Below are 13,908 nucleotides of genomic sequence, written 5' to 3'. Positions count from 1 at the left end.
CTCCCTTTCCTCACTGCCACACCGGCCTCCATTGTTGGGTGGGCTGAGATCATTCCTAGCTGCCCACTGATGGACACGTTGGGAGTTTCCAGTATTTTGCTTCAACAATGGAAGTGACTGACCCGGGTCACTTGGCATAATTGCTATTGCTGGACTTGGGATCAGGCAGAAAGGGCATAGCTGGCTCCCAGTTGTGAGATCTGTCTGTTAGTCTCACACCTGCCTGCACAGGGCTGTGCAAAGCTCCTCAGAACCGGTGCCCCACGGCCTTGCCCAGGGCACCGCCATTACTCCAGTCTTGCCAATGAGCCACAATCCCCTTCTACAGACTTCTCAAACCGAGTTTGGCTCAGCTGCTCCCCGAGCCCCCCAGACCCCCATCCCCACAAGGCCTTCCTCGCCTCCGGAAGACCACGGCTGATGAACTGCTTTTAGCACAGGGCCCATCCACCTCTGTCACAGTCAGGGTCCTCCATACCCTTCCTCTCTTCCCTGGGGAACGGGGTACTCCTTATGAAGGCTCCTGGGTCTTCTCTGTCCCCCATTTCTAAGGGGGCAGCCTGAGGTGTCCCTCCAGGTCTTAAATCGCTAAATTCTCTCTTCAAAAGTCTTTACAGCTGGAACGAACTTGACCCTGGTCTGTCTGTCTCTTGCTCTCCAGCCTGTCCTGACAGAGTCCTCCCCTGCCTTGTCCCCTACAGCCTCACTGACTTCCCAGCTCTTCCTGCTTTTGTCCAGGTGACACTCAGCCTTGTGCTGGGCTAGGGGCTCCGAGGGTCTGGGATGTCAGCCAAGTCTCCACAGCTGGGATCCCCTCCACTGGCCCCTGCTGCGTGAGCTCCAGACTGTTTGTGTGTTTGTGTGGACCTCTGAGAACAGCAGGCATCAAGCGCATGAGCCCGTCAGTGTGGAGCCCGAGGGACAAACTCTGCTTGCAGGGGCAGAAGTGGGATCGGGCAGTGACCTCTCCCCTGTGTTGGTGCTCTGGAGCCTGCTGGCCTGACATACAGAGCCTCTGCCCCGAGGTGGTGACTCACTTCCGCTCTCTGGGGCAAGTTCAGGGTTTTCCTGGAGAAATGACCGACGTAGAACTAGGTTGGTGGCAAGGTGGGCCCTGCCCTCACTGAGCGAGCGGCAGGGACCCCTGGTGTCACCCAGGCAGGCACTGTCATCTTCCGCTTGGCACTTTGGGGCTCCATGTACTCTGGCCCAGTTCAGTTTCCCCTTGACCTTCAGCCGAGGGTTCTCCTCTCACGCTAGTGGGGAGGGCCCAGGTAAGAGCTCTACTTGCCTGGGCTGTGAAGAAGACTCAAACCAACACAAGTGTGCAGCCCATGGCAGGCACTGAGAGGGCCTGGCGCACATGCCCTGTGGCCTCCTGCCAGCCTGGCCTCCCAGTTAGTGGTGGGGCTCATCCCATCCCCATGCCATGAAGCTACACATATGTGCACTGTATACACACACGTACTCACACACACACATACACCGTACACACACACATACACCGTACACACACACGTGCACCGTACACATGTGTACTGTACACACACATGCACTGTACATACACACACACATACACCGTACACACACACATACACTGTACACACACACGTGCACCGTACACACAGGCGCACCGTACACACACGTGCACCGTACACACACACACGTGCACTATACACACACATGCACCGTACACACACACACACACACGTGCCCCGTACACACGAGTACTATACACACACATGCACTGTACATACACACACACATACACCGTACACACACACACACTGTACACACATACATACACCGTACACACACCTCCCTTCTTTATGGGATGGTCACAATTCCTCACCACCTAGGATCTGTCCTGAACTTTGTGGAGTAGTTTGTCATGCCCTTTTCCGCCTACAGACTCAACTCTGCCCCAAATCCTAGGTCAGAGGTGGGGTGCAGGGGAGGTGGCCATATGCCCTTCCCATTGTGTATACACCAGGAGTGTGTTGTTCACTGAGTGCAAGCATGGAGTTAACACGATGGAAGCCCACGCCTCACCTTCCCACCAGCCCTCCATGCCCCCATCAGGATGACAGGCAAAGGCTTCGGGAGGGATGAAGAATGGGCCTAAGTTCATGAAAGGGCACAGCATTTGAGAGGCTGCCCAAGAGCTGGCTGCCAGGACTGTCACCATGAACCAGAACAGGAGAGAGCCACAGGGCCATCACGGCCCCTCCCCCAACTTTGCAATTCTCCAAATAAATCACTCCACAGCCACTTTTGAAATCAGTTTTACATCAAGCTTTATATATATATATATATATATAAACATATAACCACCCTAAATTCTATCCTGAGTACACTCATACAAAATCAACACTATAAAAATAATATCAACAATATTAATGTCATCAAACAAGCTGACATCTACAGAAATATGAAGGCCTTCGTGCATTGCTCACAGTCAGTGGCCAGTTCCTGGCCAGTCTTGTAAGGCAAGTACCTGGAGGGGTTAAATCTGGAGGAAGGGCTTCACGTCCTTGAACCAGGAGGACTGGTGAAGGCTGGGCCAGTGCCGAGAAGGGCTTACCGGCCAGAGAAGAGTAAAGGTGCTTGATGTTTCCCAGGTGTGGGACCCATTGTCCCCCCAGAGCCAATGACTACTGGGTGACAGGGATTAAATCGGCAGCTGGAAGGAAGGCTGCTAATAAATCTCCAGGAGGGTTCAGTGCCACCACTGGGCTCTACACCACAGAGGGATTGGAAGCAGCAGTGGCAGGAAGGACATACATAGTAGCTGTTCCTGGCTCTGAACGTACAAGGGCCTCGGACAAGAGGTGTGCGTAGCCTCTAACAACTGGGAAAGTCCAGGAAATGACTCTTCCCCGGGGCCTCCAGAAGCAAGGCCCTGACCACACTTAGATTCCAACTGTAAGGAAAGTTCTGGTTCAGACTCACTGGATGTGTGGAGATGTGCTGCAGCACCAACAGGAAGCTAATCAAGAACTTGCTGGACTCGTGTGTTCCCACCCAGACTTTGGAGGGCCGGCCCACAGAGGTGCTTGTTCCTACGTGGGGGGGGGGGGGCACAACCTGGGAGAACCCATGAGGCCCCGGGCCTACCAAGGCCTTCTGGGCCACTGCCCAAACGTACACGCACAGAGGCAGCCATGGGGCGTGAAGAAGCTGGCCCTCGTGGCTGAGCGGGGCCAGGAGCTACTTGCAGGAGCAGGGGCCCGCTCTGCAAGTGGTTCTCACGCTAGATCTGCCATGACATTTCTCAAGCCCCCTTCCAGGTCAGGGGTCAGCTTTTCCTTCTCTCCCCTTTGCTTTCGGCTCTGTCTCATGGCAGCCCATGGACTGAAGGGAGCAGGAAGAGGCTTCATCCCTGGTCCTGGGGAGCTGGATGGGGCTACTTAGAGCCACCCAAGGGGAGTGCAATAGAAGACAGACTAATGTAGGAAGGCAGGGACACTCTGCCCAAGAAGAACCATCCTTTACAAGAAATGTCCTGTGTACTCACAGGTCAAGTCCCCACAATAGGTTCTGGGCCCCCTTGGACAGCAGTCTGTCCAATCCTGGCTGCCAGGTCTTGTTCCAGATCCACGGCTGGGCGGTGGCAGCGGAAGGTGGGAGGCTGGTGATGGGTCACTGGTGGTCCTGCTGCTACCGAGCGTCCCCAGCTGGGGAGGTGACTGGCGTTCCCCGCATGCTCATCAGCACATCAGACATTTGGAAAAGCTAACCAACTTTTATAAGTGAAAATAGGGGTCTGCACGGCTCCTGCACCCCTGTGTTAATGTCCAGTATATTCCGGATGCTCCTGATCTCACTGCTCGGTAGATTTCCCTTGATGGCCAGGATGGCGTTCAAGTGGCCTTTGCTGGTAGGAAGAGCATCCAGTCAGTGCCACTGCTGGCAAACACCCCTGCTCACAGCTCTGGCTGGCTTCTCTGGCTCCAGGCCCTGCCACCAAACCTGCGGCCACCTGCTGTGTCCAGTTGGCAGCCCCCCCCCCCGCCCCGTGTCTTCTTTCCCCTCTCCATCTCCAGCCTGCCAAGGCTGTCTCCCCCCAGAACACTTCTCACACCCTTGAGGTGGAAGACTCCTTCCCAGCTAAAGTTTTAGCTAAATGCCACCTCACCATCTCTGGACAGCAACCCTTGCAATTCAAGATGCTTGTCTGGGATACCGGTAACCGACTGTTGGTGGGATCCCAGGAGAGGAGGGGAAATGATGGGGTCAGTGGACAGGAGGGTAAGCAGACAGGTAGGTGGGTCGACGAGGAAGCCGAAGGATGGAAGGGCAACTGCACAGAAGGTGGGGGATGGTTGGATGCGTGACAGGTGGGTAAGGAGGTAAACGGAAGGATGGACAGATGGAGCAATAGGAGAGCGGTGAAGCGTAAGGACAGGTGGCTAGCGGGCCATAGATAGGTGGGTGGCTAGCGGGCCATAGATAGGTGGGTGGGGGCTTGGATAAATATAGGCCAATATGTAGAGAGATGATTGGCTAGGTGGAGTGGGTCAGCTACAGACCAGATAGGCAAAGCTACATCAACCCCAGTCAAGACCAGTTCAACTTTCACATCCAGGACACAGCCTAGGAAGGAACTCCTTCCATGGTTCACCAGGCCCTCAGACAGCTCCTTAACAGGATCAGGACGGTACAACACGTAAGCTCATGCCCCCAGGTCACCCCCAGACTAAGGGTCAGACATGATGATTCCACCGTAGTTGAGTGGGTCAGGGGACTCTCATCCCAGCGTGATCAGAGCACAGTGGGACCTGGCAGGGACAAAGCCGTTACTCAGTTCCTGAGGGCCTCTAGCACTCACCTGAAGTCAGGGTACAAGGTGGCATACGTGGCCACCTCAATCTTAATGGCACTGGAATCTTGTAGGCGAATGATCTCAGCGAGCTTAGGAAGGGCCTGGTGCAGCCAGGTTGCAGGGGAGCCCTGGGAGCAGAGGGATGGTTGGAGGGTGATGTAGACCCCTTCCCCCCCCCCAGGGATGCAGAGGGATGGCTGAGGGTGATGTAGACCCCTTCCCCCCAGGGATGCAGAGGGATGGTTGGAGGGTGATGTAGACCCCTTCCCCCCCCCAGGGATGCAGAGGGATGGCTGAGGGTGATGTAGACCCCTTCCCCCCAGGGATGCAGAGGGATGGTAGGAGGGTGATGTAGACCCCTTCCCCCTGGGATACTGAGAAGCTGTGGGCTGTTCAGGGCTCTTAGGGTGGGGGTGGGGTGTGCTCACATTCTGAGTGCAGAAATGCTGAATGACATCGGCATTGTCTAGGATGTTTCTTGCCAGCTGCTGCTGCTGCTCCTCAGTCTTGAGGACCAGACGCCGTTTGCTAAGCCGGATGATGTATTCCTTCACCAGGTGTAGGTGCACAGCCTCCATGAGCTCCTGGGCAGCAAGAAGCCAGGGGGGTGTGAGCCCATCCACTGACACCTACCCATAAGGGGCTCACCCCCACCCCCAATGAGGGCTCATCTCCACCCCACCCCCACCCCCAATGAGGGCTCAACTCCACCCCCACCCCCGAATTAAAGCTTCCAAGGCAAAACCGGAGGAATACACAGGGGCAAAAGTTCGAGCACAGGTGCCAGCATTTCCCTTGTGCACGTGCAAACACACATGGGGTTGGTGTGGGGTCCAGACTGCTCCAATCCCACCCCCAGGGCCACTGCTGAGCTTGCTCACCTCCTGGAAACAGTGCTTCAGTTCCGAGAACTCAGGCAGCCTGAAATCCACAGCACTGATGATTTCCTCCAGGGTCTCGACCGGCGTTGCCCAGCGGTTCTGTGTGAACTTCTTGAACAGCGGCTGGGGCAGGCGAGAGGCAGGATGTCTGGTCACGCCCAGAAAGGAAGGGGGCAGCCAGGCACAGACACCCTCACATAGACACTCATGACCGCAGGGTCCCAAGGGCTTTCCAGGAGCTGGCTAACTTTGAGGTCCCCACTCTGAGATCGGAAGCACAGGCAGTCTGTGTGTACCTTTCTTCCAAGGCCATGCAGCTGTGGCTCGGGAGAGCCTGTCTGCAGCCCTGCGTGCGGTCTTTCCCACTGCCTCTCTCTTAAATAAATAGATTCCTGCATAAACAAGGCCTTGTGCTTGGCTGAGCTAAGCCCTGTGCCAGGTCACGCAGGGTCACCCCATGAGCTTCCCATATCCACTGACTGCCCTTTGGACCTCCAGTGCTGAAGCTGAGCCTGGAACCCCTGCCCTACTTTCTGAGGGGCACCCAGCAGATGGAATCCAGCTACCCAAGGTCCTGAGCCCCAGGAACTGGGAGCCAGGAACAGGGCTGGGGTAGGAGCGGAGGATGAATCTTCTCCAGATGCTCCCAGCTCTGAGGCCCTTTCAGGCCAAGGTAAAGCCGGGACGTGGGCGTGGGCGGGTCAGCAGGCGAGAGCGCCAGGGCCCGCCACGTGGACACCCGCGGCGCACTGCATCTCCCCCCTGCCCCTCTCTCAGGTCTGAAGTGGGGGCTTCTACTACCCCTCTCCCTGAGCTCACTCCTGTGCCAGGCTTCAGGATGCGCCCCAGAATGGGGCTCCCCATACCTTCAAGTCTGCAAACAGGCTCTGGAGCAGGGCGTCAAAGCCATGAGCCTTAAGCTCCTTCAAGGGATCCAACAGGTGCCTCAGGGAATCTTGAGGTATCTGCCATTTCTGCTCCATGGACGTCCTGGAGAGTGAACAGGAGGAGGTCGTGACAGCCTGCCCAGCCTGCAACACTACAGCGATCCTGGCGCAGTCTTCCTGAATTGGGCCCTTGCCCTAGGACCCTCGTAGCTCTCAACTCTGCAGTCCCAAGCTTCCTGCGTGTGCCCCATGTCCCAGGCACATCCCCTCTGCCTTTCACCCTTAGCTTGTCTTCTATTTCACAACTTCATTATAAAGCTGAGGTAATAAATATATCAGTGGCATCCTGCTGACTACTCCGGCACCTCACCCCTTAGCTGTGGCTGCTCATTTCCTCACAGCCTTGTGACCCTTAATTCCCTTTCTGTGCCCCACCTCCCATCTGCCCTCTCTCCACGGGGCGGATCTGCCCAGTACTCTCACCGGAAGGACAGGCAGTTGTTGATGTTGGCGATGATGTTGGCCCTGTAATTTCTCAGCAGCTTGCTTTTCTCGAGAAATTCATCAAAGGTGCGCTGGTAGCTGACAAACCAGAGCGAGCACCTTCAGGACCAGTTCAAGCCCCGGGACAATAGAAGCCCCCCCCCCCAGTCTGCTGGCTGCTGGTCTCCCCGGGACACAGGGAGGGGCCATCCGTTCCTAAGCATCCTATCACAGGCTGCAAAATCAGCCAGAGCCCCATTTGGGTTCCAGGGAAAGTGCCTGACTCTGGGTTTCCCGTTCGTTTCCTGGGCCCCTCATCTTCCCCAGACCCCTCCTCTATAACTGGGAGGCCAAAGGGTGTAACAGTTGGCCGATGGTGTTCTCGGAAGTGGGGAGGAAACCCAGTTAGTTCTGAGGCTGTCAGGGGAAGGCACAGCAGGGCCGCCGCTCCTCGTGGGGTATCTTCTTTAAGCTACAAGCTGCTCTGCTTAGGAGATTTGCTGATGATGGAGTCAGGAGGTACCAACTCCCTGAGGGGGTCACCCCACCTGGGGCTCTCGGTGCTCTGGATTGGGGCAGGGCCAAAGGACCCTGCGCTGTAGTTGACAAGGGCAGGATGGGATGACTTGGATCCCCGCCCCCACCCCCGGCCAACCCTAAGCACTAGGAGAGCCGTGGCTTTCAGAGCTGCTGGGGGCCCTGTGTGCTGTAGACACACCTACCTCCTCAGTAGTGCAGCCAGCTCCACCAGAAGCAACTGCCTTATCTGTACCCCCACTTCAGAAGTGATGTTCTCAGCCTTGCCTTGGCCTTGTGAGATGATCTGCAGGGAGCAATGTTGAGCTTAGTGGCAAGCATAGCGGGTGCCCCTCAGAACTGGGGCGCGGCAGAGCATGCGGGGGAGGTGCGTGCTGGGGCACGGGCTCCACCAGAGGTGACCTGCGGCTGTCCCTGTTCACCAGGGGCCCGAGGGGGCAGTTAGTGGTACCTGGATGATGTCAATAGCCAGCTCGCTGTGGTAGTGGCCATCCAGGCTCTGGGGAGCCACATCCTGGGCCCAGCGTTGAGACTCTAGCTCTAAGGCTCGGGCCATCATCACCTTCACATTGGTCTAGGAGGAAAGACACAGGTCAACCTGCATCCTGCCTGGGCTCTTCCTGCCCACCTCCACTAGCGCGGTCAGACCCCGCCCCCAGCATCTGGACTCACCACTTCATTGGACAGGAACATGGCCTCCAGCAACCTGATCTGCTTAGGGGGCAGGAGGCTCCCAAGCCTCACATCCTGCAGCTCCTTTGCCAACTTGGGGCTGTTCAGGATCTCACTGTGGGCAGAGACACTGGCATGAGGGAATAACAGCGGCGGCCCAGCAGTGTAGCCGGCGACTCAGCAGCCACAGACACCGCTGTGTCTTCTGCCCGCTCCTTTCCCCTTCCCCACGCTGGGCTACCTTCAGCTTAGTTCCGGCTGGAGGCACCCTGCCTCTCCTTACCCCTCCCTACTCCTCCTTCCCCAAACCAGATCCCCAGACCTCTTAGCCTGGAGGTTGTCCTCCAGCCCTGCCTGCCCGCATCCTCTCTTGCCCAGCTAACTGAAGGATCTTCCTTTCCTTTGCTTCTGCGCGGAACACCAACAGCGCCTTTGCCCCCAGAGCCAGCTTTCTGCCTGTCTACTGGGCTTCCCCTAGAGCACAGATACAACACAGCTCCTGGCCCCACTGGCCCTACAAGCCAGCCCCACCACTCCCACAAAATCAGACTTGTGGCCAAGCAGGAACGGCTGCCTTGGCTGCCCTATAGAATTCTCTTGGTGCCTCAACTGGCCTGAGTTCCCAGGGGACCTGCTCAGCCCTGGCACTGCCTAAGGCCCTTTGTTTGCCTGGAACATTAAGAACAGCCCTCTCTTTGCCCTTCACCCAGCTTGGAGGAATGTGAGCCACACTTTGGTCCTCAGGCCTAGGCATGCCTCCCTTGGACTCCACGTTCCGTTTAGCCTTAGCTTCCTGCTTTGCAGCTACGCCCCAAGTCAGGAGACCCCAAAGTATCACAGGGGCAGGAAGGTGACCAGGCAGGGGGTTTGGGCGCCTGGCATTTCCTGATGAGTCAGGACAAACCAACAGGAACTAGATCAGGGTGCAGCTGTCTCTAGAAGTCCCTGCCGGTTTTCCCTGTGTGCTGCTGGCTCTGAACTTACCACCAGTGCGCCATTGTGGCCCTTTCTCTGGTCCTCCCACCGGAGGCTGGCTCAGCACCTAGCAATCTGCTCGCACTGTCAGTACCCACAGCCTCCCTCCTGTAGACTTTTACAGGGCAGACTCGGTAAGAATCCCTGGTCCTAGAGCTTCGGACATTTCCACCCCGCAATACAAGTCACTCCCCCAGCTGGGATCCATGGATTCTAGGCCAATCAAACGATGCCCGAGGCTGGTCCCAGCTGAGTACCAATTAGGCAGTTGGTATCTTTGGCACAGCCAGTCTCTCACCTGAGGTGAGCCAGATCGTGGTCTGACAGAGATTCCCCAAGAGGGACACCTCGGGCTCTCCACTGCTGCGGGCTCACGCGCTCGCTCGCTTGGGGTTGTTAAGACCCAGCAGCTGTGCACCCAGGATGCCACTCCCCTTGCCTGGAATACCATCCTCCTTGTTTGTTCTGTCCCCTCCCTACACGAACGTCAGTGTGGACTGACTCAATACAGAAGACTCCCGGCTCCCCCAAATCTGGTCCCCTCTCAAGCCTCGTGCTCTGGCCTCCCCCATGTCCAGCTGCATCTGTCACAGCCCCTCCCACTCTGTTTTCCCGCTGTCCAGATCGGAACCTCTGAGAATGAATGACCGATTCCCCTTTTCCCAGCTGCAGAATGGCAAAGGTCCCGGAGACTGAACTGCAAAGCCAACGCGCTCGGTACAATTCCCAACTCTCTTCCTTCACCCCAGCATTGGCTTCCAGCTCAACAATGCCTGCTTCTGGTGTCTCAGCACCTTCCGCAGAGAGACCCGTCCCACCCACTGGAATAGCTCACTTGGGGTAGAAGTTATGCACCCAGAGCAGCAGCAAGTAGGTGTCCCTCTCGCACAGCTCGAACTGCACCAAGGTGCACAGGTGGGTTGCGAAGTGCTGGTGGTAGCTCTCGGCGTAGGTGTGCACAACGTTGAACTCGGCGGGAAACAGCGGTTTGAGCCGCTCCACTACCGTCTCCAGGTCCTCCCTCATGGTGCAGCCCATGTGCACGAACTTGTTCTCGACCTCTGAGCGACCCTCGGGCACCGTGGCTGGCTGCGCGTCCAGACGCTGGGCCGCCACCTCCGCCACGCCGCCCCTCCACAGTTGCAGCCAGCGCCGAGGGCGCGTGGCCACCAGCACCGTTGCCACGGGTCCCCCGGCCGCCCGACGGTCCTCGAGCTCCTGCTGCGACACCACGGCCAGCGCCTGGCTCACGCGTTCGGGCTCAGCCTCCAGCGGCCGCCGCAGCACCCCAAGCACCTGGTCGCGCAGCAGCAAGTACAGCGCCTCCACCTTGCTCTGCTGACGCACCAGCTCCTCGTCGCTCGCGCCACCCGCCGCTGCAGCAGCCTCCAGCTCCCGCTCCAACGCCAGCACCGACCACGCGGCCTCCAGCCGCCCACTCTCCAGGGCCTCCTTGAGCTCCTCCACTGCAGCGCAGAAGCACGCGTTTAGGCCCACAAACTCACCAGGGCAAGAGGAGGGAGGAGGCCAACGTCCCAGACAAGAGCCAGGCAGAGAGCCCCATCTCCTAGACTGGTGAGCCCGCTCACCTGCCCTCTGCCCTGGCTGTGGTTTACAAGCCCCTACCCCGGCCCGAACAGGCACTACTTCCTGCGTGCTACTCCAGCCCCAGCTACCACCACAGCCTACCTGTGGGCGGTGGACCATCCAGCTCGGGCCTGGCCTTGGGCTGGACCTCAGGATCTGATAATCTGGGCTGATCCTTTTTCTTCTTCTTCCCTTTGGTGAAGACACTGAACATGTTGGCCAGTCCTTTGGACTTCTTCTTCTCCTTCTTGGAAGACTCTTCCTCCTCCCCATAAGGAGCCATCCCAGCCTCCTGGGATGGTATCAAGTCCTCAGAGGAGGTCTCTGACATGGAGGCCTCTGATTCCACCTCAGATGTAGACTGTGGCTTCTGGAGGCTTCCAGCAAAGTCCAGGGTCCCCAGCACAAACTGTTGGCCAGGAAGCCCTTGGAAGAAAGTAACCATCTTCAGCATCACCCTGGCTCAGGCCTGCCGGTTGGAAAACAAAGGCTTGAGAGATCACCATGAACGGTCCCCAGGCCTGAGTGCAGACCAGCCTGCAGCCATGACAAGGGCTCGCTCGATTTCACCTGCATGGCCACCAGAACCCCATCTCCTGGCCCTCGGCCCTGCTTCCTCCTTGGCCGTGGGTCCCCCCAGATAAGGAAAAGGCTGGGGCCCCAGACTGAGGGACTGAGGGTGCAGTCTCCACAGTTGGGTACCCACAGCCATGCGGTGAACCCTAGCACCCTGCCCACTGGGATCAGCGTCTGCCTCCTCTCTCCTCCTTGCACATCTAGCTTTGGGAGTCACAGAAATATGCCACAAGCAACAGGTTTGGGGACTTCAGACTGTAAGCAAAGGACCCCAGAAAGCCTTTTACATGTTAGCAAGGCACAGGGTTGCCAGAGGTCATACTGTGGGACCCATACTGCTTGGTTTCCACCTTACCCTGCTTGCTCCCAAGTGGGTAACCCACAAAAGCTTATGTCTCCGCCCAGTGCTGGTGCATGCCTTTAATCCCAGCACCTGGGAGGCAGCGGCAGGCGGAAGTCTCTCTGTGAGTTCGAGACCAGCCTGCTCTACAAGAGCTAGTTCCAGGACAGGCTCCAAAGCCACAGAGAACCCTGTCTCAAAAAACAAAACAAACACTTACATTTCTGTGCCCTTCCTAGGTGTCCACCCCACCTCCTCTCTCCCAGCAAGGGTGTTATGTAGCTTAAAAATAACCTTGTGGCCAATAGCTTGAGGTGAGAAGCCACAGCATCTGGCTCAGATGATTAACTTGCGTTTGTCAGGTCTCACACACCCTACTATATCTGGATTGTCAAAGCGAGGAGGGTCACCAGAGGAAGCATGGCTAGCCCAGGAGCAGCAGACAGGAAGAGGGCCTCTGTGGTAATAGTATGACCTATTTCCAGGAGGTGGCCTGCCTGCCCCATCTCCAACAATATACACCCCAAGCTGTAGCTTCAACTCACCAAGATGACCTGGAGGGACCTTGAGACAGCCCTGGAAGGCATAAGACTCACCACCACAAAGAAACTGAAGCTGCCCATAGCAGGCGCTTGCCCCAAGCACAGCAGACTCTACTGCTTCAGATAAGGCCTCTTTCCCACAGCCTCCCTGCCTCCAACAGCTCGGCTGTCCGGCTCATTTCCTGAGGGGCTTGTCCCATAACTAGGGCATGGGTAGAGCACCCTGATTAGACGTGAAGCCTGGCCTCTTCACCAGCTCTTGTCATCTTTACCAGGTGCCCCGAACAGACAGACCTCTCTCTCTCTTTAACCTCACGAGGCCTGAGAATTCCACTTAGGGCCAGGCAGTGTTTAAGGCCTGGACCAACCTATCCTATTTGCGTGACAAACACCCATCAAGGCTGGTCTGGCTGATGGAGCTACTCAGCCCAAACCTGAATATCTGGCTCCAAGTGCCCTTCAGTGTCAGAGTCTGTTGGTACACGAGGGAGGGCCAGCTGCACCTCTTCCCAGTGTTAGGTAGGGCTAACTGCTCCTCCTCAGCGGGCCTCAGTTTCTCCATTTGTGAAGAGAGGGTGCACCCTCCTACTCACAGTGCTTTTCGGGGACGTGGCAAAATCAAGGCCTGGAACTTGGCACCCAGTGGGCCCCACAGAGTGAGTCCCCTGTGTCCCAGCTGGTCCACTGAGGCAGGAGGGGGCCTGCTCGGAGGCACGCGGAGTGGCTGCACGGGTGACACCTACCGTAATTCTAGCCGCCTCTCTTCACAGAGCACCACACTGGTCTTGCCACCTAAAGTCTCTCTCACCGGGTGGCAGGCGAGCGTGCCCATGCCCCGCTAGAGACTACCCGGCAGGGAATCCCGAGAGAGAGTGCTGGAACCTTCCTGCTGAAGACCCGAGTCCCTAGCTATTGTCCCTAGGGTGCGTGCCTGCACGTTTCTCCGGAGAGAGCCCAGTGCTGTCACCGGGAACCCGGGTCAGAGGGGCATGCTGGCCGGCATGGAGTGTCCCTCCCTCGGGGCCCTTCCCTGGGGAGTCCTGTCGGAGACTGCGGTCAGGACTGGGGCAGTGGGGACAGGGCAGGCCGGTGGAGGTCACTTACTGTGTCCGGGACAGGACGCCTTAGCCCTGGCCCTGGCGGGGCACAGCCTGAAATAGTCGCAGGCTCCACCCGGGTTCCGCCTACCCCACCAGCCGCAACTGCGGAAAACCCGCGGGGCGGGCGGAGGCCACCGACCAAGCGGATTCCAGAGCTGGGGGAGGGGCCGGGCCTCAGGGGGAGGGGCAGGGTCGCCTCGTTGTTCCCGACAGCCTGGAAAGAGCGTGGCCGAGCTGGCCCAGCGTGGCCGGGGGATGTGCGCGCAGGGAAGGGTGTGGGGGTGGTGGGCACGAGTTCCGCCAGGCGCGGGGCCATTGTCCCACGACGGTCTCTGATTGGCTGCCAAGCCGCTGGCCGCGTCACACAGTCAGCACCCACTCAGGTCTGGGGTGCGCCCTCTACCACCTCAACGCCCCGGCCACCTGCTGACACCCTCTGAGCAGCACTGAGTCGGTGGAAGCCTTGCCCGGAGGTCACCCAGGCAGAGATGACAGACACCCCC

General features: G+C 58.0%; 1 protein-coding gene across 1 annotated transcript; it reads right to left on the bottom strand.

The window, feature by feature from the left end:
- Positions 1–2,280: 2,280 nt before the first annotated feature.
- On the bottom strand, positions 2,281–13,573 carry Tnfaip2 (TNF alpha induced protein 2). The gene is made up of 12 exons (XM_051196647.1): positions 13,410–13,573; positions 10,950–11,316; positions 10,096–10,726; positions 8,286–8,400; positions 8,065–8,187; positions 7,799–7,899; positions 7,077–7,175; positions 6,573–6,696; positions 5,707–5,829; positions 5,254–5,409; positions 4,832–4,953; positions 2,281–3,877 (listed from the first exon to the last, which is right to left on the bottom strand). Exons 2-12 carry the CDS (start codon positions 11,299–11,301, stop codon positions 3,736–3,738), a joined length of 2,088 nt encoding a protein of 695 aa, XP_051052604.1. The 5' UTR covers positions 11,302–11,316; positions 13,410–13,573; the 3' UTR covers positions 2,281–3,735.
- Positions 13,574–13,908: the final 335 nt, after the last annotated feature.

The sequence above is a fragment of the Phodopus roborovskii genome, unplaced genomic scaffold (assembly GCF_943737965.1).
Source record: "Phodopus roborovskii unplaced genomic scaffold, PHOROB, whole genome shotgun sequence".
Taxonomy (NCBI): domain Eukaryota; kingdom Metazoa; phylum Chordata; class Mammalia; order Rodentia; family Cricetidae; genus Phodopus; species Phodopus roborovskii.
Note: the sequence above shows the minus strand (reverse complement) of the source record. Positions and strands in the feature narration are given on the sequence as shown.

Excerpts from the sequence above, each read along its gene's own strand:
- Tnfaip2 (XM_051196647.1), bottom strand. The coding sequence starts at position 11,301 with ATGCTGAAGATGGTTACTTTCTTCCAAGGGCTTCCTGGCCAACAGTTT. Across the intron at positions 6,697-7,076 it reads AACAACTGCCTGTCCTTCCG|GACGTCCATGGAGCAGAAAT; the intron begins GTGAGAGTACTG and ends TTCACTCTCCAG. Across the intron at positions 4,954-5,253 it reads AGCATTTCTGCACTCAGAAT|GGCTCCCCTGCAACCTGGCT; the intron begins GTGAGCACACCC and ends CTCTGCTCCCAG.